This window comes from Falco biarmicus, chromosome 12 (genome assembly GCF_023638135.1).
Source record: "Falco biarmicus isolate bFalBia1 chromosome 12, bFalBia1.pri, whole genome shotgun sequence".
Taxonomy (NCBI): Eukaryota; Metazoa; Chordata; class Aves; order Falconiformes; family Falconidae; genus Falco; species Falco biarmicus.
The window spans coordinates 21,782,291-21,799,728 of record NC_079299.1 but is presented as its reverse complement, the minus strand read 5'-3'; the positions used below and the strand labels follow the sequence as shown (position 1 = coordinate 21,799,728).

Sequence of the window (17,438 nt, the reverse complement as noted above, 5' to 3'; positions counted from 1 at the left end):
AAGTTGTACCATTTACTAGTAAAATAAGGTTGAGCTGTGCTTTACTCACTGAACTTTGTGCCAGATGGAAACATAATTGCATATCTGTTTAATGAGAACCTGTTATTAAGGTTGAATGGAAACCAACAGCAAATAAGCTGAGCCACTCATTTTATCTCTTAAAAAAAAGAAAACCCACTATTTCTGCACGTCAGGACTATTCACTAATATAAATTGTAATAGATTGAATTTAATACTTTAGCCTATTTAAATGCAACATCTGTTTAGTCTCTTAGCTGAATAACCAGAACTCTGTGCTACCCCCTACAGGAAATAACGTCTGGCATGTGGTACAGCCAGTCTGAATTAGATGGCACACCTCCCTAGGCACAGCAGAGTTGAACTGATTTTAACATTGGCTTCGAGCTCCAGGAAAGACACCTATCACCATGAAAAGATGTGAGATTTTTGTAGATATGTAAACACTGCACATTTCTCTTGTGAGTAATAGGTTTCCAGATCTGTTGTTAATAGTGATGATTGGACCTGAGAACCATCTGAGGCAGCACAAGTTTCTAATATAAAATTAATACCAGATCAAGGAAAGGTATTCATTACGCAATTTCTTAAGCCAGACTCAGGACGAAACACATTTACCACAAACAGAGACCTGAACAGAATAACAAACAGAGAGGAGGAGGTAGAAGTTTTACAGAAGTGTTTTCTAATATATTAAATAGTTTTATTACAAAATTCTTTATGCTGTTTGGCACTTAGTTTGCAACATACCAATGTGTGTTTTTGCATACAGTGACTTTTCAAGAATGGAAACAATTGAAGCACAGAAAGAAACAAAAAAGACAGAAAGCAAAAAGCTGGTGTGAAACCAAATTTAATTTTGAGTTGCCAGTGAAGTGATTCTGCACCATAAAATAATACCTTAGATTTTTTTCTTGTAATCACTGTATAATATAAAATAATCTTTAAAATCTTGATGCCAGTTATCTACCAAAACAATTTTAGGAAAAGGTAAGTTTGTTTAGTTCCTGGCCAGGCAACATCCCCACAAAAAAGGCTTATTCCTTATGACAGGAATCGAGAAAAAAAACCACAAAGAAAAACCTAAAAGTGCTGAGCAAACAATAAGTTAAAATGCATATTTATATAAAACTACGCAAAAATGCACTTTCATTCATATGACTAGATTTTCATTCTTGTTGGATAAGAGGAAAAAAGGATAAATCATTGCCTCACAAGTTGTACTTTAGGCAACAGTTACAGAAATGTCTGAATTGCATTACATAAATTATAATTTTCAAATTCTGTCATCAGTAGACAAAATAGATTTTCAAATGTAAACTTTAGCAACTGAAAAGAGAGTGAAGTTAAATGATCCTGACAGTATTTGGTAACCCTTGTTTGAACAGCAGACAACGTTCAGGATAGACTAGTTAGCAAGTATATAGAATCCGTGCTAAAAATACGTGGGGTTTTTTGGGAGGTGGTCTGCAGTGTTCAGCAGGGGTTCCCTCGGTGACCTGGGGATAATTCTTGTCGGTTCCAGAGCAGCCGAAAATGGGATTTTGAGGAGAAAAGGGAATTCTCTTTTCATAGTACAGTCTGAATCGCACCATAACCTACTCATTTTGCTCCATAAGTTCAGTGGAAGTTTGATAATAAAGATAAGAAAACAAATGAATTTAGTCTGAATCTTAATCCCAACATAAGGGTAGGGTACAAAGAAAAGCAAGTATTTAAAAATGAGCAAGAAACCAAAAAAAACCTGGAAAAAAAAAACCAACAAAAAAGGAAAGCCCAGTGTTCTGCTCTGCAAGCAGCACCTAATCAGCACCAATAGTCTATAAACTGTACTGTAGCTTTCAGGGGCCTTTATTTCAAAAGACTGACTACTTGTTTATGAATCCACTTAGGTATTAGTGAGTTTTTAATCCTTCCCCAGAGATCACATCTGTAATCTGGCAGACAATATTGGCACAGATACAGCAGATAAAAGAACAAACTGTCAGTAATGGGTCTGAATTGATTTATGTTTGGGATTTTTTCCCCAGATGTGAATGAATGTGAAATGCTGAGTGGAGTATGTGGCGAAGCCCTCTGTGAAAATGTCGATGGGTCTTTCCTGTGCCTGTGCTCTGATGAAAACCAGGAGTATGATCCGATGACCGGACAGTGTCGCTTCCGTGCCTCACCAGGTAAAACGCCAGCAGATTTTTGCATGCTTGGCACTATTTCCACTGCATATGTAACCAGTGGAACGGTAATCTTGGTTTAAATGCCAGTGTCGATTTAACTACAACAGAAAAATATCAAACTTTGTCTTGACCGTACGTGGATGAGAAGAGGTGTTTCTAGGATGGAATGTTATCAGTGAATCATCAGCAGAGAAAATACAGCAGAAACACCTTCTAAATTTTATACATCAACAGGCTTGGTAATAATAATGAACAATTACAGCTGTTAAGAGTAAACAGTCTCATTTGCTGTACTGTTAACAGTGAAATGTGATATCGAATCAAATCTATGGCCTGAGTGATTTTACTTTTTGCAAATATCCACTAGTACACTTGGGTAATGTTTAAGGAAGCATATGCTTAAAAAAATACTTGTATATAGCAGTGTCCTCATAGCATTTTCTAGTCCTAACATAAGTCCTCAGAAAAGGTAGCTGGGAAAGCAAAAAACCAAAACACTGAATTGTTGTTGGTCTCTTGGAGTGCCTTTTTGAGTGCTCTTGATTGGTTTACTTTGTCTTTTGTCCTGTTTTTCCTAGTAGTCCGTTGTACTGGATTTGTGGGCTTTTGGTTTTGGGTGTTGCAAATACTATTGGAAATACACTCATTAAAACATAGTTTCGAACTCTTAAAGTTGCCCTCACATTTCTACACTGATCCAGTTTGGAGAAAGGAACAGGCCCACAATAAGGAGCAACAGAGTACAATAAATGAAGGAATTCACTTGCATGGCATTTTTCCCCCTCCAAAATGCGAATCTTGGTATTTGTATTTTGCTCTTACACTGCAGGTTGGTCTAGCTTCTGGAAAGTTTTAGAATAACTGGTTCTGGAGCCAGGGTGCAGACTCTGCAGCTTACAAGGCTGTGGCTATTTTCTCCTATCACTCACAGTCTTTCAGACTTGTAAACAAGGTTGAAGTATCTGTGACCTAATTGCAACAAGTATTTTTATCACTGAATGTAGCACTCAGCAGCACTCAAGAAGTCACCTGTGAAATATCACTAACAGCTGTTTGACAAACATTTGCAAAATGTTGTGAGAAAGATTCAGGCTTACAGGAGCTAGTTTCATGAAGGAGGAATGAAAAAAAGTAAGATGGCTGAAGCAGCAGAGCAATGCCCAGTGGTACGGCCTTCATTCCTGTTTGCAAGGGAAAATACTGCAGTACCTTTCCACCATGAAGCAGATTAGCTTAAATACCTGCTGATAACTGCAGTAGTAGCCTTTAAAATTCTTCCATGAATTTATGGAAGAAGAGTGTTTATATTACCAAGATTTGCAGGAGATGCAAATACCATCTTCATTTTGGTACTGTGAGGAGAATTTGGTACTTGGGAATTCAGCTACTTGTCAAAACAAAACCAGAGCTAAAGAAAAATGAGCAGAGGACCTGGGCCCCTGTAAAAACAAGTCAAGTCCAAGGAGCATTCAAGGACATACCCAAATGTTACTGTGGGGAGGGAAGGGATGAAAAACCCAGTGACAGATTGTACTGCCAACAGATTAATACTCTACTGTCAGTACTAACTCCATTTTGTTGTCACCAGTGGACATAGCTTTACTGTGATCAGTTTGGAAAAAAGCCGTTCTTCCTTTCCCTCCAGCCTTCATCAGGCTCTAACAAAATATGTGCTTTAATCTTCTCTGGTTAGGTCATCGAGGAGGAAGATCTCACATAGGAGACCAGAAGATGTGCAAATTAGGACCCAGTGAGATGTACTTTACACCATATGCTCTTGAACTAGAATAAGGAAAAGTGGCAGTACTAGAAACAGAGATATCACTACTTACTCTCTTACTTTTCTTCCACAGTAAAAGGAGGAAAGCACTGTTGTTAGTTCTTATTAAAAAGAATTCTTGCTTTCCTGTACATCCTGCAGCCTTGCTGGGTGTTTTTTTCTCTTACCAGTTGGCTTCTGTTTCTCAGGACCTCAGAGACTGACTAGTCAATGGTGACACTGCCCCATGTACCACTGGATTTGACATTTCAGGAGATGACAGTACACATTTCATTCTTCTGCATCTGCTGACTTTGCTTGTTCCTATTTTGTTCTGGGAACCAATGGGTAGCCCTTGCACAGCTGTCAACTGAAGGGGGGGGGGAAAATCAGTCCTTTCCTCCCCATTTGTAAGTGACATAAGAGCCACGTGCTTGGTGCAGGATGAGCAAATAACAGCTATGTTGGTTTGCCCAACGATGAGTACTTCAGCCTCCCCTGAGACCAGCTACAGCATGATCATATAGGAATAGCATGCTATCTCCCCACAAAGAACCATGGAATCAACCACACATACTCAAGTCAGGTGCAGTGCTTTGAGAGCTCCCCTGGTGCATGTGGACATCGTCTGTCAGCATGAGCTTGTATCATGCCTGTTTTCAGACAGGAAGAATTCAATCAGCATTAGCCTGTTGCAGATATCTATAGCTCAGTGTGGTTTACTCAGCTTTTGCTTATTTCTCATTTTGTACTTTTGTGCAAAAAGAAATGCTTATACACCTCATATCAAGTGTGAATAGGTGAAAATTGTTTAAATGTTACTTTCATTTGGGAACTCTTTTGCATATGGTTAAAGGCTGTTAGCTTTGTGGAATGCTGTGTGTTTACACTTTACTTGCCATTAGGGATCTCAAGACTTCCTTCCATTTAGATGAATTTTCACCAAGTGAAATCTGTTGTTAGCTGTGTCCTGCATCAGTCCTCAGTGTGTGTGTCAGGAATGCTAGCCCACCTTGTCATGTTCCAGTAACAAACAAACAAACAAAAAATTGTGTAAGGTTAGATTGTCTTACTCCCCTCCTCTCTGCCCTGCCATTAAAAAAATGTAGTAAATGCTTCCAGAGGAAGAAAAGATAAAGGAGGAAAGAACTCTCTTTTGTATTAGATGAAACTTTGCTGTTATACATCTTCGTACCTAAGAGAGAAAAGAAAATGCCTGGTTTGGGTTAAAGTCCTCTCATGTATTCTTTTAACAAGATATATAAAGCCAGTTATGATGAATTCCTAGCAAGTATCAAGCTGAATGACATTTGATTAATTATCCATATTAACATGGGTTTATTTGTTTCTACATAAGAAAAAATGCATGTTCTAGTATGCATCTAAATTACTAATACATTATGAATGTACCTAATCACGTTGAATCCAGAAGCTATAAAGCATAGTATATATTTGAGGATTATAATTGGTATGATTTAAAATGAGAACTGCAAACAAAAGTGTGGGTGTAAACAGAAGCATATAAGCAGGAATCTGGCTTACATATACAAAGGTCAGTGAGCTCACAAGTTTGGGTTACAGCTCCGCCACTGCAAAGAATCCCAGTGAGAGAATTCTGCTAAGGTGCCAGGGCCCACTGAGCTACCTACAGCTAATTTAGATATTGCTTTCTCCTGGATACATGAAATGTGACCAGTTATTTACAGCAAGATATTGAACAGTCTTTACTAGGCTTTATAAGTAAAAATCACAGGCTTGGTATCTAGCCATGAGTACCTCCTAGACTGATTTGTATTAAAACAAAATCAGTGCCCCCCTGCATCTAACCAACCACCAGCACCAAAAATTTGAGGCTGCCAAGTAACAGTTTGTAAATCTTATCCAAAAAGCTTCCTCAAGACTAAAAATTTGGTGCCCAAGTATAATTTCTAAATTTCCTAAACTTTAAGGGCTTTCTAAATGTTAAGACTTTAAAGGAAACTCTTCATATTTGTTTGGGGGGTTTTTATGGCGGTGTGCACCGTAATGGTAAATAATGATCTGAATTTCAGTCATCTATGAACATTGTCTTAGATACCATTTTTAAAGGTGCATCACTTGCACTAATCCCTGATTTGTACATATGCATGTATATGCATATACACTGCACACACACACACGTCAGGTGGTGTAGCTTGCCGCATGTGGAGCCAACTGGGAAATCTAAACAAGTACGCTCTGACGATAGGCACATACCGATCTGGTTTTACTGTCCTTTTGAAAATCAGGTTCTGAAAGTGTGTGTTACTCAAGCTGTTTGCTCAGTTACCAGAGTCTTTGCTGAGGTTTTGGAAGTGATGATTTTTCACTGTAGCAACCACCTTACTGATTCCACCTGTGAGTAACAGGCATTGGTACACAGTTCTAGCATTTAAGATCCCATCCATTCCATGTGTTTTGGTTTTTTCAGGTCACAGTTGCTAACAGGCCACCATTTATGCAAATATTTAAGTATGCTGAAGTCTAAGCATATGCTAATATCCTGATTATCCACTGAATCCTATATTACTAATGCACATTTTTGCACCAAACACACGCTGAAGCATGTTCTTGGATCAAGGTTACACTAAGGTATATAAATCTATTAATAATAAATACTTATTAAAATCTAGCAACAACTATAAAGAAATCTCTCCTATAGGCTGTTAATGGAACAGTCATATCAACAACCTGATAAAATTATGTTCCTTTACCAGTGCGCTTTAGGTAGAGATATTTTGCATTTTCTAACAACAAAAAACCCGGAACAGTGATACAAAAAAAAAAAAAGTATCCATTTCCAATCATGTTTTGTTACCTAGTGAAACTACTTTCAAAAACGATCTCTTTAGAAATGGTTAATGTATGAGAGAGAAATTATAAGCTTGTAGACACAGACTGGCCTTGGTTTAAAAAAAAATAATGAAAGATTTGTGTCTCATTTGCTTTCCAAACATTCATGACGCCTGTTTGACTAACCCTCAGTCACAGCTGTGTAAACAACAGACTTTTAAGCTGCTGAACAGATAATGGGAGGAGAAACCAACACATCATATGTAAGATGGGAATAAACAATGACATGATGAGACTGTCTCCCCTTCCTCCTGGGGCAGCTTCTGGTGTTCTTTCTCTGGTACATGCCTTTTCTCCTGGTGAAGATTTGGCTTTGATTCAGTTAGAGAGATGGCAAAAGGCCAAGGAAAATTATAATTTGGTGGCTGAAGTACTGCTCTCTCACCTTGGAATAACAGATTTAGTTCAGTTGGGTTTTTGTGACACATGATAGTCTTAACGTAGTTCCTATTGGATAGCAGCTGATACCACAAAACCACCGCACTTTATGAAATTGAGCACATGATGGAAAATTGTAACTATCTGGTAAGGGGAGACCACAGGCTAAACTAACAAAGATGAAATCAGCACTCAGCTGGGTCTTTCCTTTAATGTACAACTTGGTTACCTTGGTGAAATGGCAAAGGAGATTTTGCCTTGCAGGTGGCAACATTGTACTAAATTTGAATAGAGGTGTCTTTCAGCGCCTCAACCTCCCACAACAGAAACGATCACTTTTCTAAGGAAAATAGAAATAAATCCAATTATCTGTTTGGAATTAGAAGCCAAAAGAACTATTGCACATGTTCATACTATTGAAGTGCAATAATAATTCAGCATTTGTTGAACAATCACCGTCTTCAAGCTCCTACCTCACAACCATTATTTTTTAAGTGGACAGGATCAGAAAAATCTGTCCTACAGCTGGCGTAAAGAGGCTGAGCTTGACCACCAAGAGACAGGGGCAGACAGATGAGGTGCTCAGGTGAACTTGGCTTGCCCAGGTGTACCGATACCTGTAAGTGGGCCAGCCTTTGGCTCTTTTTTGAAAAGAACTGCAAGGTAAACAAAGGTAGTTATATGCCACAACTCTTTGGGTCTTACTAATCTTCTAGCCTTTTGAAATGCACTGTCACTGAGGTATGAAATAAGGTTTTGATTTCCACCTGGACATGTGTTAACTGAGAAATGTCTCAAGCCTGGCATATTGTGCAAGAGCCTGGGTAGAAAGGAATGAAATCTCAAACAATGGAAAATCAGCCAACATGCAATACATTTTAGTAGGTTTTTGTGAATTAAACATTTGTTAAGTGTTAAGCACAAAGAATTTCCTAAGACAAAAAGGAAACTAGTCACCTTGAGATTTATGTGTCCTAAGTTCCTGAACAAAGTTTTGGGTTTGATTAATAAATGTGAGCATTTGTAGTTTTAGAACTCAATTACTTTATGGACAGCTTATGAAGTTTTTCATGTTGATCAAGTGTGAATAACAATCTTATGTGATAGTTCCCACTTCTGAGCTGTTGATGAGAATTATTGTGGAAGTGCAAGGTTAGAGAGACAAAGTTCTGCAAACACAGAAGCTTTAACTAGGTATTTTTTTCCAAACTCACTTCTTGGTGCACTTTAGGAGTGCCTTGCTTTCAGAAGGTCTTTGACTATTAAAGGGGTCTTTATTGGATCTATGGGAATAGACTGTTTTTGCCTCCAGTCCTTATAAATATTGTGAGAGGACCCACTCAACTGCTAAAGACAGAAAATCTGACTTCTTGGCTGGATGCCTATTTTAAAGCAAAGCACAGAGTCAATTAACTTGACATCTACATTATATTCCTCTGCTTACCGTGAAGTCAGTCAGTTACTCTTGCAAAATCGTAAAGGGCCTTGTATTCAAGTGAGGAACGTGCTTTTATCCAGGGAAATTAAAAGGGGCTGGAAATGTTCATTCTTTTGAAAATCATGCCGCCTCAGTTTGTGCCTGAGCTCCCTATCTGTAAAATGAGGTTGTAATGTTTGCTTACCTCTGTGAAGAGCTTCCAGATTCATACGTGAAAAGCACCATGTCAGTAGTTAGGCATGGTGGTTGAATAGCTGAGCTGTCTACCTGAGATAAAATAAGGTTTTAGTTCCCACGTGGATACATGCGTTACTGGGTAAGTATCTCAAGCCTGGCATATTGTGTGGGAGCCTGAGTAGAAAGGAATGAAATCTCAAACAATGGAGAATCAGCCACCATACAATAGTTTTTAGTTGGTTTTTGTGAATTAAACGTTTGTTAAGTGCTAAGCATAAAGGATTTCCCAAGATAAAAAGGAAACTAGTCACCTCGAGATTTATCTGTCTTACCTACCTGAGAGCAGGTAGATCGTGCATTGCTTAAAAAGGAAAGAATGTGAAGAATCCCTTTGTGGACAAGTTGGAGAACAAGTCTGAAAAAGTCAAAAGGAAGGTTATCAATTTCCATCATTCTTCCTAAGAACAAAAAAGTTAAAACCAAAATTTGTGCTTAACCATTTTGTTCCCTGCTTTATGACAATGCTGTTCTTCACTATGGAGAAACTGAGGTACCATGGCTTTTCTGATTCTCCTGTAAAACTGGTTCATTTCTTGTCATCTTATGTGGTTTATGTCTTCTTTTTGCCTTTAGAATTACCAATAGAGTCTGATCAACATGACGATGGAAGGAAGGAGTGCTACTACAATCTGAACGATGCTAATTTCTGTGACAACGTACTGACGTCCAATGTAACCAAACAAGAATGCTGCTGTACCTTGGGTGCTGGCTGGGGTGATAACTGTGAAATCTTCCCATGCCCTGTCTTCGGAACTGGTAAGAGGATGTCTTCTGTCCCTGTGCAAGCTTTTGAAGCATTGTGTTTATATTAACAGTAGCACGCTTTGCCTTTAGAGAAGGCTTGCCCGTTAAATCCCATATGCTGTACTATTTAATCATGACTTCTCCATGGGAGACTTCCATGGAGGAAAAGTTAACAGGAATAATTCATACCTGGTGTAAATCCATTGGCTTCACTGCAGTTACCCTAGGGATAAAAACAGCCTGTTACTGAACGGCATTATCTCCAACTGATTTTAAACAAAGATGGATTCTCACAGAAGCTTTTTCCAGTTGCTACAGTAACATGTTAGATTTTTCCCACAAGCCGGAAAACAAAGGTAAGCAGTACAGTGTTTTTGAGTCTGCAGCTATTTGTAATGTTTTTTCTACAGCACTACGAATTACTGATATATATTGTGACATTAGTTTTACATTTGCTACTTACTGAACAATTCAGTTAATCATGTTGTCTGCAGACTGTTGTTTAACCTCTAAATATTGAATTAGAAAAACATAGCCATATGATATTTGTCACAAATATTGAAAACAGTACTTGAAACATAAACAGTGATGGCTGAAATTCAGAATCTGGCTGGAAGAAATCACATAAGAGAGAACATGTGTAAACTTTCTGAGATTAAACACTAAAGATTACTTTTCACACAAATGTATCATGTTTAATTCCTGTTTTAACTACTTTAGAATCAGCAAAACTGAAATGAAATGTGCTACAAAAAGAGTCTCTCTGCTTGGATAGGTTTATTTGGTTCTGTATGGTCTCCAAGCCACTTGAAATAATTTCCCTCTCTAATCCACACCATGTTCTCCTGTTGCAGTCAATTAGTGTTTTTGCTGTATAAGGACTGAAAAATGTGGACAGGGGTTTGTATCTCAGCTGGGGTATGTCTAGATGGCGCTTGCAGTATGGCTCGTAGAGGTCCATGCTAGCTTTAAAGATAATTTGGCTACCGGTATTGTTATAACTACAGTGAGCCACGAAACCCAGTAAGGACTATGTTCTCCTGCCAAGGAGCAAGAGAAATGAGTTTGTGTGGAGCTCTGTGATGCTGTGAGCACCCTAGCTGGGTTTTTCAAAGCTAGCTCTGCAAATTGAGAGCAGGGGAAAGCCGGGCTGTAGTGTTAGCACCCCCATTTAGCTAAAGGTGTGTGTGATTGCCTGATGGATGTGAGTAAGGCAAAACGTCACCTCAGATTTCTCAAAATACCCTGAAACACATATGTAACACACACGTACGTAACTTTTCTTTAACGACGTAATTTTTTGATTTCTTTCTCTCCTAGCTGAATTTACTGATTTGTGTCCTGAAGGAAAAGGTTTCATTCCCTCTGGAGAATCATCTTACGGGCTTCTTGCTCAGAATTACAAAGGTCAGTGCTGACTTGTATTAAGTTTAATTATTTCAGAAGTTCTGGTAGTTGATTGACTAGAAATGTGAGCCAGCAATGTAAACATACTAATGCAAATTTTATTAGGTGATAAAAACAGCTTGTGAGATGAAACATTACTAAAAATCATCGTTTGACAGATTGTTAAGAATGTCTCTGTAATATTCTGGTTTAATTAAGTGCTATATACTGTGAGAGTAGGTGCTGAGACCACAAACCTCAAATACTCATTTACATAGGAAACACAAAGCCACCTTAAATTTGTAAATAAATGCATGGGGAGTTGGAAAAGAGAAGAGAAGTTCTGTTAAACATTAGACCTACAGGTGAGAATGAATATAAAAACTGAATCAAGTCCAGCAATGGTATTTTCATTGCTTCATGAAGTAATTATTGAACAGAAGATTGTAAAGTATGAGTGATAGAAGTAGTTGGTGGATGTGGGTGGGAGGGAGTTGGCATCACTGAGAAGTAAGAGTGAGATCAGCAAAATTCCTTTCCAAGTTTGATAAGAAGCCATAAATATTAATAATTTCTGAGATTAATTTTTCTTGGCATAAACACCCTGTATTTGTGTTAGCTAAAATGAAGTCAAAGTATTCTCTTTGGATTACACAGCAGCTACAGGATCTTTAGAAAAGCACACATTTCATATATTCCTATTGGAATTGTTGTTTTACAAATCACCAACTAAATGGAGAAAGTACTGTGTGTTCATATCACATAAAAATGTAGTAAAATTTACTATTTTCTAAAGACCTTAGCAGAGGCATAGTATCACATGGTTGATGAGCATTTGTCAGAGTTGCTTCTAGCTAAATCACTAATCTGTCAGACCAGATTCTGAGAGATGACAAAAATTGGTGGGACTTGAAAGATCTTGGATTTTTTCCTAACAGTTGTTAGGTGTACTTCTTCAAAATACCCTTCCTCACTGAGTAGGACACTACTAGGTCGATTCTCCTGTCCAGTTAGTGAGTAGACCATGGTTGAGTTCAGTTCTTTGCCCTATGCATATTTTTGTGTTATCCTCAGCAGGTGTTTCTTTGTACCTGTAAAGCGCATGGGATGTGGAAAAAAACTAAAGGTTACAAGGGACTTAATATCCAGATTTGTTAGAGTAACGTGGGCATTTAAATGGGGTAATTCACATAAGACCTCCACTCTCTGAAGGTGTTTCTTTGTCCACCAACTTGGAAAAAAGAACGAAGTCCCATGGGATGGATCCAGACCCAAGACTGGTGGTGGCAGGGACCAGTGTTGGACAGACGCAGTTTACATCTAGACAAGTCATAACACTGTCACAGAGCCCATCTTAAAGGACATAACACTCTCTGAGGGTATTTTTGTTCAGGGATTGTGTTGTCTGTTTTTGCAGATCTCGATTTCTGTGTATTTTTGCGATGTAGATTTCGGACATGCTTTGTGTACAGTATGGCCAAATGTGCCTCAGAAAAACTCCCTTGGTTTTGTTGTGCTACCTCAGGGTTGATAATATCTCTAGCTGCCATGAATATTGCAGTGTGGAAATAGCTCATCAGGAAATATCTTTCACAAATCCTTGCCATAATAAGACTTCTTCTGTTTTCAGTAAGTTTATTTTGTAATAACCTTAGGAGTGGCACAAAGGACAAACAATAAATGGATAAGTACTTCTAGTAATGTGATCTTTCTCAGTTACACTAACTCGTATGTTCCTGTTGCTTTTGTAGGAGCAACTCCTGCTTTTTTAATTGGACTTATCTGTCAGAAATGAATGTACTCAGCTAGCTTTCCTTGATTCTACTCCCAGGCCTTCCCATTTTTCCCGACACAAATCCATGTTCCATAGGAAAAAGACTGATGCGTATATTGTTAATCTTTGCATTGTTCTTGGTGCTAAACAGTCAAACTTAAAATTTAACGTTTGAAGCCACTCAGTGGCTGGAACAGTAGCTGTAAAAATAATAGTTTTGTAGCCCTTTCAGGTCTTCTGGAAAAAGTAAGCATTTGAATAAGGCACCTTTAAAACTGCTGTACAGCTGGAAATGACAGCTTTGGGCTAAAATCTGTGTTGCCCCAGAGTAAATCTATAAATAAGACAGTGGATTAAGACAATTGATATTGAAGGGAGAATCACCTGCTTTACACTGTGCTTTTTATTGCCATTTTTAATACCAGCCTAGCTTTAACAGACTATTCTAGGTAGGTCTAGCAAAGGAAAAGTCCATTTGGAAAAAAGGAAGTGCATAGAATTCTGACAGCAACAAATACAAGACTGAGGAAAAATGTGTACATATGTGAAAAGCTGTATGTGACCCGGCATATATTTTTGAAGAAATCTCCTTGAAAATGTTTAGCCTCATTTGAGAGTGTGGTAGATTCTTTTTGTCAGCTGTCACTAGGTCTGTAAGTAGTTGCAGGCTTATATTTAGCAACGGACACAATTGTTCCTACGTGGTGGGAAGTCTCCACAGAAGTTGTGCATGTAGCTTCGAAAAACGAAATCACAAGCAGTGTGGATATGAAGGTTCCCTGCCATGTACAGCAGTCACCAAACTGTATGGAGAGAGGAGAGCAGACACAAAGTTCATACATAAGCGTAACTGCTTAGTAAGTTTTGTAATTAGATGGTGTGATGAAATTAAATCCATGGTGGGAATCCCTTAGGTAAAGCAAGTTATACTGGAAAATACAGGCCATATTCTTCATGTTTCCCCTGGAGCTAAGAGCAATGTGATACCAAAGGAAAGGAAAGGGGGCTGCAGATTCTTCCAGTCTCTGTGTGCCACAAGACTTAGACTCTGACAATGGAAAGGGAAAGTCATGGTCTACCAGTTTTCCCTTTCCCATTCTGGTTACAAGCACACCGTAGTCTCTTCCACACCATCTGTTTTTTTCCCCTGTGGATATCTGTGCTCCTGGGGTCCTCTGTTTAAAGCAAAGCTTGCTTGAACAGAGAAGTGTAAAGGCTTTATTCCATCTTGCTGCTCTGCGTGGCCTCATAACAATTACGGTAACACAGCCTTTAATGTGTTCTCCCCAGATGCTGACGAATGCCAACTCTTTGGACAAGAAATCTGTAAAAATGGCTTCTGTTTGAATACACAGCCAGGTTACGAGTGCTACTGCAAACAAGGCACATACTATGACCCTGTTAAGCTCCAGTGCTTTGGTAAGTTTATTTGAAGTGGTCTTGTCACTATAATGGTATGCAGATGGGCAAAACAAGCAGACTCATACAGCAGGACTCCCATCAGAAGTGCAGTATTCCGAGCAAGGGGAGGAACACCGGGCCTCCAAACTCCTGTAGCAGCTTTTTAAGAGGCATTGGGTCATTTCCCTTCCCTTCTGCTTGGCTGCACAGTGATTCTGGCCGACATGGTGATGGGCACGTAGAGCAGGGTTTGCTTTATTTGCTGCCTTTTTCAGAAAATGGCTCCCAGGAGTCTGCATCTCCAAAACAGCCCTTCATTCTCCTTTCAGTGTGTAGTGTAGAGCTGGTACCAGCCTCTACACAGGCAGCACACAGTGACTGGAGGGGGCTCCCTCCTTGTAAGCGCACTGCTGCTTCACTCTGCCATGGTACAGCTTAGCCTTCTGGTCTTTGTGTATGGGGCGAGCAGTGAAAGCCTGTACGTTGAAGCTTACCTTTCATTTGGGAAGTGCACTGGTTTTACTATAATAAATCAAATTAACGCAGCTATTTTTTTTTTAAGGACAGGTATTTTCCAGAAGGAGTGAATACACTGTGAAATTACAGTTCAGGTCATTGATAAGGCTGGTTTAGTCTGCACAACCTTGTACTCCTTTGGTTCTGGTACTCAGCTGAAAATTACTCATAACCATGGACCTGGCTTTTGCTTTGTAAGCAGAAAACCATGTATAATATGCAGAATAGCATAATGAAAGGAAGTAATTTTTGCAACCGCAGTAAGAGACCCTTTCACCTTGGGATTCTATGATTGTTCTTTACAAAGGGTGGATTGTTGCTGATTTAATGTAATTTATCAGAAGTAAAATGGCCTGCTCTTCCCTTTGAGCTAGATTTCTGCTTTTTCTCTACAAGAAAAACTAAGGAATAGAACTACTGTGGCTAGGTAAGGTGATCCCTTCTCCTGACCAGCTCATGAAGAATCTCAGAGAGTATGCCCGCATCTAATGCCTGCTGGTACTGCCCTAAAAGGATAGGAACATGGGAAGCAGCTGCAGCTGTGCTGGATGCAGGGTACAGCTGGCACTCCAACCCCCACAGCGAGACTCCTCTTCCAGATGCTCCCTGGTACTTGAGGATTAGAGATCAGCATCCTGCTGATCTGTCTGTCCTTCTCCATGGGCGCAGGCAGGATTTTGCTGCCAGCAGTTGGTATTTGTGGTAATTAACAGAAGTCATGCAGGGAAATCTGCTCCTAATATAGGAAAATATAAACATGGATTAACACAATGCGACTACTTTGTGCTGGCTCTCCTTGATACATTTCCTTCCATTTTAAAGACACGGATGAATGTCAGGACCCAAACAGCTGTATTGATGGCCAGTGCATTAACACAGAAGGATCTTACAACTGTTTCTGTACACACCCAATGGTTCTGGACGCAACAGAAAAGCGATGCATCAGACCAGCAGATTCAAGTGGTATGATCCATTATACGTATTACTGAAGTGAGTACACCTCTAGGAGGTGGTGCTGACATGGCTACAGACCCCAGTAAGCTTAGGCTGGGTCATGCTTGGATGAGCCTGCTCTTTTGGAGGATTCTGGAAGGCAATGCTTGGACCATCATCTGTTGATCTAGAAGGCATCGTGATGTAGGACTCCACAGGGCTCCACTTCCCCAGTGTAGACAGGAGATTGCTGGAAGCATTAATGAGATTAGGCTTGGGCTGGGGAGTCTTCAGCCCCCTGATTCGCCAGCTCTGCATCTGCCTCATCCACCGTGTAGGTAATGAAGCATAGCCTGCTGGCTGTCTCACTAAGGCTGGGGTGTGGTTGTGGGCTACCTCTGGAGATTCAGGTTGGAGTAAGTAGCTGCTTCTAACAAAGCAAGGAATAAAAACAGGAATAACAGGATATAGGAAGAAATAGCTGAAATTGTATCTGTGCTTTCAATTGTAATACCGAGGGTACATCAAGCTTATATTTTCAAGCTGTTGGCTGCAGCGTCACTGTTAAAGCAAGGTTTTTGTATGTTAATTTCAGTAGACACTGATGTCAGAAAAAAATGTTAAATATTATGAGATTCTTAGAAACATCTTGGAAATCCAGAGCGTTATGCAGTCTGCACAGCATTGTCTATGCCACACACATCTCTGAAAGAAATGTGACAATGGGTTTGATTAGTATTGGCACTATATAGCCATAAATCCAAACCTCTGGTCCCTGCAACTTGCAATTAATTTTCCTAAGATGCTTCTGTGAAAAGAAATGGGAATACAGACTGAATGCCTGCTTTAGTCACTGATACTTTTGAGGACTATGTGGTCATCCTCTTGCCTGAAACTGTGAAAGAACCACAGCATTTCTGTTGTTCAGTCTTCAGTTAAAACAAACCACGAGCAGCATTGTCCTTTGGGTTCATCTAGGATGTGAAGGCAATGCAAGGGCCCAAAGGGTGTTCTGTCATGCGACATTGGGGCTGACACAGCAATGATCTTCTCACCCAGCACTTAGTGCTCAAGCCTTGTATCACTACTGGCAATGTCCTCCCTAACAGAGATGAGGAGGGGACAGGCTGGGTCCTTTGCTGCCAGCAGAATTTGGAGTTGGTTGCAGAGACCCACTTTTGCTCTTCACTGCATGTTCTGGCAAGTTCTTAGTAGAACAGTTATCTAAATGTCGATAAACTTTGCACTTTCAGAACTCACTGTTTTACTGTTGAGCTAGGTTTCAATTCTGTATTCACCCATGCACCAGTGCATCATGTAAAAATGCAGTAAATACATATGCACAGACAAAACAGAACCTTGGTTTCTGACAATGCTTATTTTGCACTCTATGTTGGAGCAAAATCAAAACCTTGCAGATGTCTTTACAAAACAATTGTGCTGAGGTTTTTATATTCCAAGTGGAAGATTAAGTTTACAGTTCCCTCCCTCCGATCAGCAGTGATCAGAGATTGCTAGGACTAGGAATTGTTCCTTCTGAGATCTAGTATGCCTCTGAAATATTCCAGCTTTGACAAAAGTGCATGTTTTTGTTAAAGTTCATAAGAATGTGACAGTAGTTCACAGCAGCATTCTGTCTCTAACAATAGCTTTAAGTGGATGACTGGGGACCAGAAGAGCAGATAAACAATACTTGTTACTCACCCTCCCCAGCACTCTCCCAGCCTCCAGCTATTTTCAGCTCAGGGGATTTCCTGAGCCTGATGAAGTTTGTCTGTTCGGTTAATGGGACTCTCTTCCAAGTATTTG

The 17,438-nt window shown here is 39.5% G+C and overlaps 1 protein-coding gene across 8 annotated transcripts in view; it reads left to right on the top strand.

Annotated features, from left to right (window-relative positions):
- Positions 1-17,438, top strand: part of LTBP1 (latent transforming growth factor beta binding protein 1) — a 216,750-nt gene that overhangs the window by 182,647 nt on the left and 16,665 nt on the right. For 7 of the 8 annotated variants that reach the window (XM_056356801.1, XM_056356797.1, XM_056356796.1 and 4 more), the window contains 5 exons: positions 2,049-2,192; positions 9,449-9,631; positions 10,940-11,026; positions 14,070-14,198; positions 15,519-15,659. In XM_056356801.1, coding sequence (XP_056212776.1) covers positions 2,049-2,192; positions 9,449-9,631; positions 10,940-11,026; positions 14,070-14,198; positions 15,519-15,659 — 684 coding nt within the window. The remainder of the gene's footprint in view (positions 1-2,048; positions 2,193-9,448; positions 9,632-10,939; positions 11,027-14,069; positions 14,199-15,518; positions 15,660-17,438) is intronic. The other variant, XM_056356798.1, reaches the window with a different exon arrangement.